General features: G+C 61.2%; 1 protein-coding gene across 1 annotated transcript; it reads right to left on the reverse strand.

Annotated features, from left to right (window-relative positions):
• Positions 1-1,615: 1,615 nt before the first annotated feature.
• On the reverse strand, positions 1,616-8,552 carry NES (nestin). Its single transcript, XM_087704996.1, has 4 exons — positions 7,719-8,552; positions 6,504-6,628; positions 5,861-5,934; positions 1,616-5,471 (listed from the first exon to the last, which is right to left on the reverse strand). Exons 1-4 carry the CDS (start codon positions 8,526-8,528, stop codon positions 1,738-1,740), a joined length of 4,743 nt encoding a protein of 1,580 aa, XP_087561122.1. The 5' UTR covers positions 8,529-8,552; the 3' UTR covers positions 1,616-1,737.
• Between the last annotated feature and the right edge of the window lie 4,698 nt (positions 8,553-13,250).

The raw sequence follows: 13,250 nt of genomic DNA on the forward strand, positions 1-13,250 counted from the left end.
AGGAGTTAAAGCTCAAATGAAAGATGATACTAACTTTAAGTTTATTTTAGAATATCTTTGTTAAAGATTTATACCCTGTATTGGTTCTGGGAAGTCGGGGGAGGGGGGGAAGGTTGGGGGGGTGGGGTTCGGGTGGGGAGGGCAGGGGGGGAGGTAAACATTTGTAAAAGGTTTTTTCTCTAAAATTTTCAATTAAAAAAATAAAGAATCTGCAAGAATTCTCCCCGTGGTGAAGGGAGGGGGCCACCCACCCACCCATAGTTCTTCCTCCTTCCCCACCTGCCTTGGCAGGAATCCCGGCTGCTACGCATCTCCCATTCGACCCGCAAAGCAGAGCTAGTAAAGAGAGAGGGGAGGGGGAGATTAGACAGAAAAATGTCTCTTCCGTGCGCGTATTAAAAATCATTTCATCCCTGCCTCTTTGTGCCCCGGTTTTTTTCCCAGTAGGGCCGATCATGGCAGCCACCTCCTTTCTCCCACGAAGGAACCCGGGATGAAGCCCGAAGAAGTGACGCAAAAGACAGACAGAGATTGTTCAGGATAAGAAATCATTTCCTTTATTAGCGTCTCAGAGGCACCGACTGGAGCTCAGGTGTTTTTTTTTTTAAATCATCCTAACTTCATTGCAGAAGGCACTGGAGTGCAGGGGGGGGGGAGAAATGATCCTGGAACCGGTTTCTGGAGCATCCCTCTCGGTGCCCCGTCCTTCGGTCTCCTCTGCGGAACCCTGCCCATGTTCTGAAGCTGGGCTGGGCTCGGGTGGGTGCTCGAACCCTTGTCGTTAAAAAGAGAGGAGGGGGGATCAAAGCCACACTTGGGGAAACACCTCTGCTTGGCTCTGCTCCTGTGCCCTGGCGGAGGCTCTCGGTGCTTCTGAGTTCAAGGGACCAAAACGCCCGCTAATTTCTCCCAGGGTTGTTAGATCGGCCCCATGCAGAAGCAGGGGCACTTTTGCCAACACGGGTGTCCTGACTCCCTCCCCCCCCCCCGAGATAAATGGTGAGTGGATAACGGGAATCCTGGGAAATCAAGGAGAGGAGACGAGAAAGGGAGCAGCATCAGATCAGGTGTTCCTAAATTAAGGCACTGGCATGTTACAGGAGCCACTCTCGGAAAGAAATCTCCCTCTGGATCCATGGGTCTCAGCCTCGGCAACTCCAACTCCCAGAATTCCCCAGCCAGCAGGCTCTAGGGGGGGGGGAACTCTGGGTGTTTCTGCAGCCAAAACGCAGACTCTGCCCTAGCTGAAGCGCTTCTGACCCAGACAATGGCGGGGAGGAGAGGGCGTCGTAAAAGTTTCCTGGGAAACAGCTCCAGAGTGCCTCCCTTAGAGAAATAAGGTAGGAGACTGGATCAGACCACGCAGCTCGTTTCCCTGCTGGGCAGAACTAGAGCACAGAGGAAACGTTTCATTTTCTTTAAAAAACAAAAACACCACAGTTTTGCCAAATTGCTGGTTACACTTAAGGCGAAGACAAAGGCTATCAGACACGGCCTTTTTTCTTTTTAAAAAAAAGTGTTTTAAACAAAATCTACCATGGAAAACGTTAAAGGGCTGAAAATGCTGTCTACCCAAGCATTTGATTGTCAATGGGGCTAACTCAAATTTGGAGGGAAGGGAGGAAGGAAGGAACAAAAAAAGGGGAAGAAATGGTGGGTCTGAGAGAGGAGGGGTGCGTTTAACAGGAATTACTCTGTTTGTCACCGGCTGGGATTAATGGCCCAAGGGGGAACCTTTCAGTCGTCTTCTGAGGGCTGGAGATCCAGGTCCCCTTCCGGCCGGAATTCCAAGGGTTGGCGCCGAATCTCGTCCCCGAAGAGGAAGGGCATGGGTTCCAGGTTGGCATCCTTGCCTCCTTTCACACAGGTCTTCTGCCGCAGGTCACCCAGGATGTCCTCATCTAGCAGCTCCTGGTCCAGCGAGACCTTCTCGAGAACCTCAGGGCTGGTGCCTCCACTTCTAAACCCTTCTTCACCGGCTGGGACTGGGGGTGGACTCTGGCTTAAGGTCTCTGCCCTGGGGGGGCTGTCCTCTGGGCAGAACTGTGGGGCGATCGTCACTTCCTTGATGAAATCCTCATCTTCAGGAGGGGGGTCTGCCTTGCCCTGCCCAAGGCCGTTGAGAAGTTCGCTTGGGAACTCATCCAAGATCGGCTCCTCCTGAAGCCCGTTAGCCTGGCTCTCCCCCGACGGGTGGGCTTCCCTCGGGATGGGAGGAGAGCCTTCCGGAGCTTCTGTGGGAACCTGGGTTGATCCCCGGTCCAGATGTGCAGGGGGAGCATAGGGAGACCTTTCTTCTGGGGAGCGCTGGGCCTCCTTGCCCGGCCCTCCCAGCTCCTCCTCAGCAGCCTTCATCAACTCTTGGTTGAACTCCAGAGCTTGTTCTACAATTTCCAGAATGTTGGGGTCTCCCTTGCTCTCTAGAGGAAGACCCACCAGGTCCTCCTCTGGGAACCTCTCAGGGGAGCCGGTTCCTGGGGGATCTTCCACAGCCACAAATTTCTGCTGGATCAGATCTTCTGCGTCGAAGGCATGGAAACATTCGTCCTCAGAGGGTCCCAGCGTGTCGGATTCCACAGCCCCATCGCCCTCCAGCACTATTTCTCCCAAATCAGTGACGCTGGTCAGGGGTGAAACCTTTGCAGGGGCCACATCCGGAGGCTCTTGGTCACTAGATGCCAAGGGCCCCTGATCTTCCTCCTCCTCCTCCTCCTCCTCCTCTTCCTGCTGGGTATAGCTGGGGTCGCAACCGTCCGCTGGGGACCCAAAGCCATCGCCTGGCTCTGAAGGAAGCTCTGTGCCCACCTCTTCCGTGGGGACCACTGGCCCTTTGGCTGCCTCACCCTCCTGCCAGGGGTCTTCTTCTGCCTCCAGGCCAGGGGCCCCTTCCAGGTCTTCCTGCTCAGCTTCTCCGGGGCCCCGATCCTCCCCGTCTGCTGTGAACGGCTGTCTTTGGATCACAGCTTCTGCCGAACCCTCCGCGGCCAGAGGCTCTTCTGAGCAGGGCCCGTCCTCCTGTGGACTGCAGCCCCTTTCTCCCCCTGGGGGGCCTTCCTCCCCTCCGTCTCCCTTGACCAGCAGAAGGCTTGCAGTGTCTTCTTCTAAAAGGGGGGCCTCTTCTTCCCTCTCCAAGGAAGGCAGGGATGGAGCCCCAGGCATGGTCAGCGCATGGTCTGAAGCCAGCTGGCCTGGCAAGGTCTCCCCTAGCTGGACATCCTCCTCCCCAGTCCCACCTCTCTCCCTCGGGCCATTTGGGAGGAAGTCTGAATGTCCAAGGGTCTCCTCAGTCCCCGAATCCTCCTCCCTGTGAGGAATGGAGTCTTCTGCAGGTGCCTCGGCCAACTCTTGGCCTTCCTCCGGCCAGGTGGTCTCTTCCCTGGAGGGGTCTTCAGTCTCGAGTGGCTGCTCTCCTGCCTGGCGATCGTCCAGCCCCCGTCCTTTGTCTTCGGAGTCCTCGGGCCCCTCTTCCTTCTTCTGCAGCAAGTTCTCGGCCACCACAGCACCACATACCTCTTCCATCTGCAGGACCTCCATGAGGTCTTCACTTTCTGGCCCCCCAGAGGTTGTCACCAAGTCTCTTTCCTCCCAGTTGCTCCCTTCGGCTTGCAAGGGGCTCTCTGGGAGCCATCCTCCTTCTCCTCCTCCCTCCTGTTCCTCCAGGCCTCCTCCTCCAGCCACCTCCCTTCTCTGGTCTTCCCCAAGGGTCTCCTGCAGCTGGAGGATGGCCGCGTCCTCTCCGGGGACGGTCGCACCCAGTTCCAAGATACTTTTGGGTGCCTCCAAATCTAAGTAGCCTTCGGCCTCCATGGTCCCTTCATCTCCTCTGTCTTCTGTGGGAAGAGGCCCGTCAACATCTCCTCCCTTCTCCTCTTCCTCCTCTTCCCTGCTCTCGGCCCCCTTTGGCTCATCTGCCAAGAGGCCGTCTTCATCTACGGCAGGACCTGAGCTCTGAGGCAGGGCCTCTTCCGTGGCATCTGGACCCTTCCCCTCACCCTCTGGCAGAGCAGAATCGGCCTCGTGAAGAAGCTCTTCTCGGCTCTCAAAGGTCTCTTGCTCCTCTTCCGGGAAGAGCGTTTTCTGGTGGTCACCCGCGGACAATGCCGTATGGGTGGTGGTTGACCAGTCCTCTTTGGCTGGGCTTCCTTGCACCTCCAGGGGCTCTGCCTGCAGACCACCCTGGTCGTCTTCCCTGGGGGGCTCCCTTTTCTCGGAGAGATCCTCTGGGCTGAGCATCTCCACCTCTTCAGCCCCTCCATAGACCTCCTCCGTGTTCCCTTCTGGGGCTCCTTCGAGGATATCCGTTGGGGGGCCACCAAGCTCCCAGCCTTCCTGGCTGCTGTTCACATGGGCATCTGCCTCCGTGGCAAACTCCGACTTCTCAGCTGCTTCTCCCACTGCGTTGCCCAGCGTCCCCCCCAATAATGCAGGCAGCTCCTCCTCCTCCTCCCTCTCCTTCCATTCTGGAGACCCGTTTTCTTCGTCGGCCTCTCCAGGGAGCAAATCTTCTCCTCCTTCCATCCTTTCTGCCCTCGGCAGTTCTGCTCCCAGGGCCAAGGGGGCCTCTGCCTCCAGGGCCCCCCAAGCCTCTTCAGCTCCCTGCAGCTCAGCCCAGGCCTCCTGCCCACCGTTGGCCTCTGCAAAGTCTTCACAGACCTGGAACTCCTCCAGGGGGTCGGTCGGTTGTCCCCCTCCTCGGTGGTCTTGCTGGGCCTTCTCCAGCCCCTCGGTGCTGCTCAGGGGAAGGCCGTTCTCCTCCCCCAGGGAGGAAGAGCTGTCGGAAGAAACACCTGCTTGGCTCTTCGCCGCCTGGAGCAAGCTGGGTTCCAGGTGGGTCTCTCTGGGCCTCACTTCCTGGATGGCCGTTTCTACGGCTTCGGTAACCATCTGGCTCAGAAAAGGCCCGTCTAGGACTTCTCTCTCTGCTGGCGGCTGACGGCTGAGCTGCCTCTCTTCTTCCTCCTCCTCCTCCTCCTCCTTTTCTCCAGAGGCTTTTTCTTCCTCCTCTCCCCTCCCTTCAGCCTCCCTCTTCACTTCCTCTTTGCTCTCCTCTCCTCGGCCCAGGCTACCTGGGGACCTCCCCGAAGCCTCCTCCTTCACGGAGTTGAAAGCCAGCGGGGGTCGGGGGCAGAAGACGGACTGGGCCAGGAGGCTCTCCGAGTGGGTGACCGTCACCCTCTGGCTGTGCTGGGAGGAGGAGTCCAGACGGAAAGCGGACGGCTCCTTGGGCGGAGGCAACAGCCCATCGGGGCTCTTGGCGGCCTGGGAGTGCCGGAGGGAGGCGTTGGCCTTTTGGAACTCCCTGGCTGCCGAGCTCGGGGTCTTGGCCCCCCAGGAGGGCGACTCGACTTTGCTCTGGAACCCCCGAAGCTTCGGGAGAGGGGCAGGGCTGGGCCGGACATCCCGGCTCCCCAAGCGGCCCCGATCCACCGACGGCCCCTGCAGCCTGCTGAGAGTTGATTCGGTTGTGACATCTGCAAGCAACAGAAAGGGAGAATGAGGCACGGCTGCCTGGTTCAAGTGGAAGCAGAGAATCCCCCAAGCGGATCTGCCCCACTTTGTCCCATCTGTGGAGGGGGAGCAGAGCCTCTCCGCAAAGGTCTGCACAGCATCCTGAGGGGAGGAAGGGTTCCTCCCCCCCCCCCAACAGCCATGGGTTTATCTGGCCGCCCCCCTTTCTGAAAAGTAGCTCAGGGCAAGCCACATTTTCCTGCCAGAAGCAGAAATTATGAGGGGGGTGGCTGGATATACAAACTGGGAGTTTGCTTTCTGGCTCAGCAAACTTCCCCGGCTGAAAGGCAGCTCTGTAGGGGGAGAAGGTGGCCCAGACTTCGGTGGCTCCAAGCCCCCTCCCCAGGCCTACCTCTGAGCCCCCTGGCCAGCTGGAGATCCGTTGCCGGCAGCTGCAGCCTGGTGCTCTCGGCTTCCAGGAGGGTCCTGCAAGACAGAGAGGGAAAGGGGGGAGTGGGAGGCACTGGGGGCTATTTCTGGTGGGTTATTCCTGGCCTCCTGCAGCTGCCTCCTCGGCCAGGCTTCCCTCCGCCTTCCCAGCGCTCGGAGGCTCCCCCCACCTCCCCCCCCCGCGAATCAGGAGGGGGAGGGGGCTCGCAGGAGCAGGATGGGGGTGACATCATGCGAGCCTGCTGCTGCCCTCCCTCCCTCCCTCGCTTACCGGCAGCGGGGCCATTCTCATGCTAATGCGCAAGACCCCCGCTCCCCCTCCTTTTGTGTGGGAACCGTCTGGGGAAGGCGGAGGGCGGGTGGGGGGGGCAGAGGGAGGTTCCCGTGAGATTCTGCTTCGGGGCGCGGGGTGGGGGGGGGGAGAAGCGAGGCCGTCTGGAAGGAAGGAGGCGCCTTTGCCCAGGCAGAGACCGTCGCGCAGGAGAAAGAAGCGGCTCGGGGGCCCTTCAGTTGTGGGCGGGGGGCTTTAGCTGCCCCCCGGCCTTATTCCGGAGCCTCCCGCCCTCTGTGCGGCCGGGGGAGCTGCGGGGGGGGGCGCCCCTCACCTGTAGGTGGCCACTTCCAGGCTGAGCGACATTTTCAGGTGCATCAGCTGCTGCCGATCCTCCAGCACTTGCGAGATCTGGCCGCGCAGCGACTGCTTTTCCTCCTCCAGCGCCTCCAGGGCCATCTGTCCGGCAGAGAAGGAGACAGCGGCGCGGTCAGCAGCCGTGGCCGTCCCGGGGGAAGGAAGGAAGGAAGGAAGGAAGGAAGGAAGGAAGGAAGGAAGGAAGGAAGGAAGGAAGGAAGGAAGCGGGGATGCTTCAGGAGGCCCCCAGGACGGTCCAGCTGGGCTCTGGGGCAGGACCCCCTCCACCTCCTCCCCCACCGGCAACTGCAGGGAAATCCCGCGTGTCTGGCATGCGAGTGGGTGTGGCAGCCCCGCGCTCCATTTTCAAGCAGGGCCCCAAAAAGTCTTTTGTTCTGCTCCAGCCTGGAATCCCGGCCGGGTCCACACACACGAACAGGGCGTGGCTCCCCCCTGCTGAGCTTGGATGCAAAGAATCTATTTGGGGGGGGGAACGTCTGATTTTCCCAGCTGCGCCCCCCCCCCCTTCAGTGTTGGAAGGATAAGAAAAGTTGAACACAAACTTTCTTTTCTTTGAAAACATTTCTGATTTTTTGGAAGTGTCCCTTCCCAGCCTCCCCACCCCCGCCCCCCCTGCAGTCAAGGGCTGTATGGAGGTGGGTGGGATTTGCATCTGCCAAGGAAATCTGCGATTCTTTCCAGAAAAGGCACTCAAATGCGCCCCCCCCCCGAATTAGTGGGTCCTTCACATCCAAGCATCCTATGGCTCCGGAGACAGCCCAACACCCCCCCCCCCAGGAGTCTATGAATGGAGGGGGCATCCTCTGGGGGAGCAGCCTTCACAAGCCAATGTGTGATTCCCACCAGCCTCTCAGCTGCCCAGCCCCAGCTGCTGGGTCTCATCCAGATGCCAAGGGCTGAATCACAGCCTTGGTTGAGAGGAAATGCCAGGCGATGCTGCCCCGTTGCCAGCTACGTTCAGCTTCCTGCCTCCAAGCCCCTTTTCCAAGCTACCAGCAGCCCTCCAGGTGCCACCAGCCCACTCTCGGGACAGCTGCCCACCTGTGACCCCAGCAAGTGGCCATTAGGAGCAGTGCTGCTCCCAAAGGCACCCCAGGCAGGCAGGCAAGCGGGCGGGTGGGCATCCCCAAACCCTGCTGGACTCAGCGGGGGATAGAGACCCCAGACCCACCTGCAGCTTCTCGGCGTCCCCCTGCTGCTGAGCCCACTGCTGGGAGAGGCTCTCCTCCAGAGTCGTCTTCCGGACCTTCAGGCCGGCCAGCTCCTTCTCCAGCTGTTGCAGCTGCAGCTGGCTCTGCCGGTTGCGCTCGGTGGCCTTCCAAAGGTTCTCCTTGGCTTCGCAGAGGGAAGCCTCCAGCTGCGAGACCTCCACCTTGTAGGTCTCCACTGCTCCTTTCCAGATGTTGGTGAGCCTCTTGGCGTAGTCTTCCACTTCCACCGGCTGGAAGCAGGCGGGGGCCGCCCGGAAGCCGTCCAAGCGGTGGGAGAAGCTGGTCATCTCCTGGTCCAGCCTCAGCAGCTCCTCTTGGTGGGCCTCCACCAGCTCTTCCACCTCCTTCTCCAGCTGGGTGGCCTTCTCCCTCAGCCAGATGTGGGCCCGCTTCTCCTCCTCCATCTCCTTCTTGCTGAGCGACAGGAGCATCTTGGTCTCCTCCTGGGCTGCCCTCTCCCTCTGGCACCTGCTGGTCACCTGCTGGACCTCCTCGTAGAGGGAGTCCCTGGCCAGCTCCACCACACACTTCTCCTGGTAGGCCTGGTCCAGGGTGGCCCGGAGCGTGGCGACCTCCGCTTCGTACTTGGCCCTCCAGGGTGTCTCCACCAAGCCGCCCTTCAGGCCGTGGATCTCTGCTTTCAGCAGCTCGTTCTCCTCCTCCAGGAACTTCACCCTGGCCAGGTAGGCCTCCAGGCGCTTGTTGAGGTCCCACATCTGGAGGGACTCCTCTCCCAAGGACCGCGAGGAGGAGCTGAGGAAGCTCTCCATCTTCCAGGCGCCTTTCGGAGGCAGAGTCCAGCTGAGAGAGAGAGAGCAAGGCCTGCCTAGCGGAGGAGGAGGCTGACTGGTGAACGAGGGCTGGGCAGCTCCGCACTGCTATTCATATGGAGGGGAGGCTCCTGGCCAAGGAGGCTGGGCTTAACACCTCCCCCCCCCCCACATCGCCCGAGAAGAGCAGCCCATTCCTCCTCGGGAAGCTGGGTGGGAGGAAAGGAGCCTTGGAAATGCATCCTCCCCCCCCCCGCAGCTGCTCCCCCCTGGCGGTGCCCCCCCCCAAGAAAGTCAAGAGGCTCCTCAACATCTCCCTGGTAGGGGGGCTCCCCAAGTTGCCTCAACGTCTTGCTTCTCCCCCCCACCTCCCCCGTGCCACTCCCCAATTTCCTTCTGAATCCACACCACCATGCGCCCATGGAAGTGGGGGGGGGGAGAGACCCTCTAAAATACGTGGGGCAGAAAATGCCAAAAGAAGAAGAGCCGGAGAGTCTGAGTGGCACTCAGGCAGCTGTGCTGAGTTGGGCTCCAGGCAGGCTTTGGGGTGGGGGGGTTGGGGGGTCTCCCTTCTTCGCCAAATGCACCAATGGCATCATTTGGGGGGAGTCTTCGTTCTGTGCACCCCACATACATGAACGCTCCTGGTAAGAAAGGTAGGCTTTTAGGACAGAGAGAGAGAGACCAAAGGGGTCTTTGGGTGGAGGGGGGGATAGTGGATGAGGAGTTGGGTTTCCAAGGGGGAGGGGCTGGGCAGGATCCCATAGAAGAGGCAGGGAGCGTCCCTTGGCAGAGGGCAAGGGCGCCATCTGGTGGACAGAAGGGCCAAGGTGCAGCCAGGGAGGCCACCCATGGAAACTTGGGGGGGCACCTGTCGCTCCGGAATCTCCCCCTTTTCCTTTGGATCAGTTCTGTGCGAATCCAGCACCTGGGACATTTCTAGCGATGGGGCTGGAGAGCAGGAATCTTCCCCCTTTGCAAATGAAGGGGAGAGGAAGGCTCGATGGCGCAGAGACCATCCGCGGAGCCTCTCCAGGGCGGTTTCCAACTTTCTCTTCCTCACTGCTTCTAGCAGCCTTCTCTTTCTCAATTTCCCAGGGGTCCATATTTGCTGCCAGAACTCCCTTCAGTCCCCAGCCAAGGCCAGCCGAGTGGGCACCAGCGTTGCCCCTGGCATGGAACAGGGGCAGCGGGCAAGGATTGCTGGCTTTTGGGTAGCCCTTGCAGAATGCCGAGAAAGGTCCCTGGACTTTCTTGCTTTTCTTTGGGGACGTTTTGCTTCTCATCCAAGAAGCTTCTTCAGCTCTGAGTGGGTGGCGGAGAACGGAAGCGCAACCGTCCAGAGCAAGCCGAAGAGGCTTCTTGGGGGGTGAAGAGAAACCTCTTCAAGGAAAAACAAGAAAGTCCATTTGCCTCCTGAAAAAGCAGTTAATCCCCTGTGCTCCCCCCTCAGTGAATTGTTATGTGTGTGCGCGCGTGCACGTGTGTGTGTGTGCGAGCGGGGGGGGGGGCTATAAAGATTTTAATTTGTATACAAACGGGAGAATTGAAGGCAACTTTAGCTTTCAGGATCTGGCGACGTCTCTGGGGATGGAGAGAAGTTCCAGACCAGCCACTAACGTTGTCATGACTCGCAGGAAGCCCACCCCCCACCTCTTTCTGGGGGTCGCCAAGCCAAAGCCCCTCCCTCTTCTTTCGGGGTGCGCTTAAGAGAAGCCCCCCCCCCCACTCGCGCGGTGGCTCCGACAGCAGGAGACTTTCGAAAGCTTTATTAAGGGCAGGCGGGGACTTCAGCCTCCAGCAGCCGGCCGGAGATCAGGGAATCCAGCAGGGGCGCGTTCTGGCCTTCCCTCCGGGCAGCGCGCAGCGCGGGGGGCAACCAGGGAGGGCCGTCCTCCTCGTCCTCGTCGTCCTCCTGGTCTTCCACGGAGAGCTCGCGCGGGGGCACCTGGATGCCCAGCTCCGCCTCCACCCTCCACAGCCGGCTCCGCACTCGGCGCAACTGGCCGCGCAGCGTCTTGATGGAGCGGACGCACTCCTGGCAGCTCCGGTAGTCCCGCTGCCCTGCAAGGAGAAGAGCAGCCCGGGGGCTCCGCCAGCAGCCCCCACCCCGTCCCTACCACGCCACGCCCCGTCGGTCCCGGGGGCAAAGCGGAGGCTGCGCTTCCTGGAGCCGGAGCCATCCCGGGACCGGCCCGGAGGAGGCGCCCCCAGCGGCGGACTCACGGTCGTGGAGGTGGCGCGCCTGGCAGTCCAGGAAGGTCTCCAGCGCCTCGTGCAGGTCGGGCAGGTGCGGCGGCAGCGGCGGCGGGGCGGGCGGCGGCGGGGGCGCGGGGAGCAGCAGCAGGGAGCAGCCGGAGAGGGAGGCGGCGTCGGCGGAGAGCCCGGGGCGCCCGGAGGCCAAGGCCAACAGCTCGGAGGGCGGCGGCGAGGGGCGCGCGATGAAAGCGCCTGCCGGGGCAGAGAGCAGCGTCGGCCGAAGGGTGGGCAGGGAGCGGGAGCGGGGGGCGTGGGGGCGGCCGGCAGCCGCGCGCACCTTCCGTTTCCCGGCGCTGCAGGCGGACCTCGGCGCGGATGAGTCTCCGGCGGCTGCGGCAGATCTGCAGGCTGAGGGCGCGGAGGGCGCGCGGGAAGTCCCGGCAGGTGCGTCGGATCCTGAGCTCTGGAGCGGAGGAGAGCGGAGGGCAGGAGGCGGAGGGAGACGGGGGAGTGGGGGGGGGGTCAGCGGCCCCAGGAGCCCCGATACTTACGGCCCCGGAGGTACTGGCCCTGCAGAGACTTCAGCGCCTCCAGCCGCTCTTGCAGCGTCTCCAGGCTGAGCGCGGGGCCCAGCTCCCTCCCGACTGGCTGGGGGGCCGAAGGCGGCGGGGCGGCGAAGTCGAGGGAGCCGGAGCCGGAGGCCGGGGGAGGCGAAGGCGGCGGGGAAGGCGTTCTTGCTGCGAGGGGCGGGAGAAGCTGGTCGGTGAGGGCTGTCCCTTAGCCTCCGCAGGGAAGGATCGGTCCCCCCCCCCACCGGGGTTGCCCAGGGGGAGGGAGGGGAGGCTCGGAAACGGAGCCAACGCTCACCATCTTCTGTCTCCTCTCTCTTCTTGGGGAGGCTGCTGAGAGGACCAAGAAGGGTCAGCGGGAGCAGGCCAGGGTCCCCAGGGCCAAATGCCCTCCCCCAGCATCCTCTGGCTGGCCCTTGGCCCACCTGGAGGGGACTGCAAGACCCCCAGAGTTGCCCAGAAGAGGCCACGGAGTGGCAAGAACACAGAAGCCACGGAGGACTCTGGAGAGGGTTGGGAAACCCCTCATAAGAGTGGCTGGGTCCCCCCCCCCAACCCTTCCCCAGAGACCCTTCCCATCTGGGACAGGGCACATCTGATCTTCCAACCCAACCAGTCTCAAGGAGATGAAGATGCCAACTGCCTCCCGTGGGCCTGATCTGCTGGAGGGAGGTTGGGTCTCCCAGAGGCCACTCACTTGCGGTTGCTGTCACGACTGGGCCTGCGGGAAAGGGAGGGGGGGTGAGGGGGGTAGCTGCGTCCAGGGCACCCCTCTGGGGAAGGACAGGGAAAGAGGGCAGCCCAGCCCCACAGAATGGCGTTTGAGAGCAGCCTTGGGGGGGAGCAGCTTTCATCCCCGCCTGTTGATGTGTGCTTGGGAAGAAGGTAAGGGAGAGGGGCCCTTTCCCCAAACCCAGCCCTCCTCCAGCCAAGGGGTCCGTCTGGGGGTCCCATCAGTACCTGCTCCCTAAACAGGACAGCCAGCTTCCCATCCCGCGGCCGAGGGGGCCGCTCTGAGTTGTTATGCTGCTGCTGCTGCTGCCGCAGATTCCTGCCATCTCCAGGAGGGGGGGGGCGGCGGATTCCGAGGCTTTGTGAGGTCAGAGCTGTCACCTCCTAGACCCCCACCCTCCAGGGCCCCCCTCCAAGAACTCTGCTGATGGGACAGGCAGGCAGAGATCATAGGAGAGACGGGGGGAGCCCCACTTCAAACCTTTCCAGAATCTCTGGCAAAGTCCTCTTTTAGCCCCAACAGCAGCGCTTAAAAGACTTCTGTGCTTTTTCAGCCCCCCTTGAAGAGGTTTACAGAGTCAGCCTTTCGCCCCCAACAATCTGGCTCCTCGTTTGCCCCCCCCCTCAGAAGGACGGACGGAGGCCGAGTCAGCCGGTGAGATTTGAAGTGCAGCTAGCAGTCAGCAGAAGTAGCCTGCAGTTCTGCACTCTAACCACCGAGCCACCTTGGCAATAGCAATGGCAATAGCAGTAGACTTATATACTGCTTCATAGGCCTTTCAGGCCTCTCTAAGCAGTTTACAGAGAGTCAGCATATTACCCCCAACAATCTGGGTCCTCATTTTACCCACCTCGGAAGGATGGAAGGCTGAGTCAACCCTGAGCCGGTGAGATTTGAACCGCTGACCTGCTGATCTAGCAGTAGCCTGCAGTTCTGCACTCTAACCACTGAGCCACCTTGGCGCTCTTAGCTGGGAGAAAACACCCTTTGGGATAGCAGTGAATTTGGGGAAGGATTCAAATACAAGCCGGGGACCCAGTTTTGGGGGATGCGGTGGGCAGGGGCTGGCCTGGATGGTCCCTTGATCTCTTCCGATTCCAGGATTTCTGTGGACTGCCCCCACCCCCCCCTCTCAAAACGTTTGCAGGAGCCTCACTAAACTGTGCCCGAACCCCTCGGGGGGGGGGACGACCTTTGTGAAGATGATGGGAACAAGGCAAG

Source organism: Thamnophis sirtalis, unplaced genomic scaffold (assembly GCF_051295495.1).
Source record: "Thamnophis sirtalis isolate CommonGarterSnake01/CBP01778 unplaced genomic scaffold, rThaSir2_p1.2 scaffold_2, whole genome shotgun sequence".
In the NCBI taxonomy this organism is placed as follows: Eukaryota; Metazoa; Chordata; class Lepidosauria; order Squamata; family Natricidae; genus Thamnophis; species Thamnophis sirtalis.

What these genes read in the sequence shown, in the direction of transcription:
- NES (XM_087704996.1), bottom strand. Translation starts at nt 8,528, where the DNA reads ATGGAGAGCTTCCTCAGCTCCTCCTCGCGGTCCTTGGGAGAGGAGTCC. An exon ending in GGGACGCCGAGAAGCTGCAG is followed by an intron (nt 6,629 to 7,718) that starts GTGGGTCTGGGG and finishes TCTGCCGGACAG; the next exon opens with ATGGCCCTGGAGGCGCTGGA. An exon ending in CTGGAAGTGGCCACCTACAG is followed by an intron (nt 5,935 to 6,503) that starts GTGAGGGGCGCC and finishes TCTGTCTTGCAG; the next exon opens with GACCCTCCTGGAAGCCGAGA.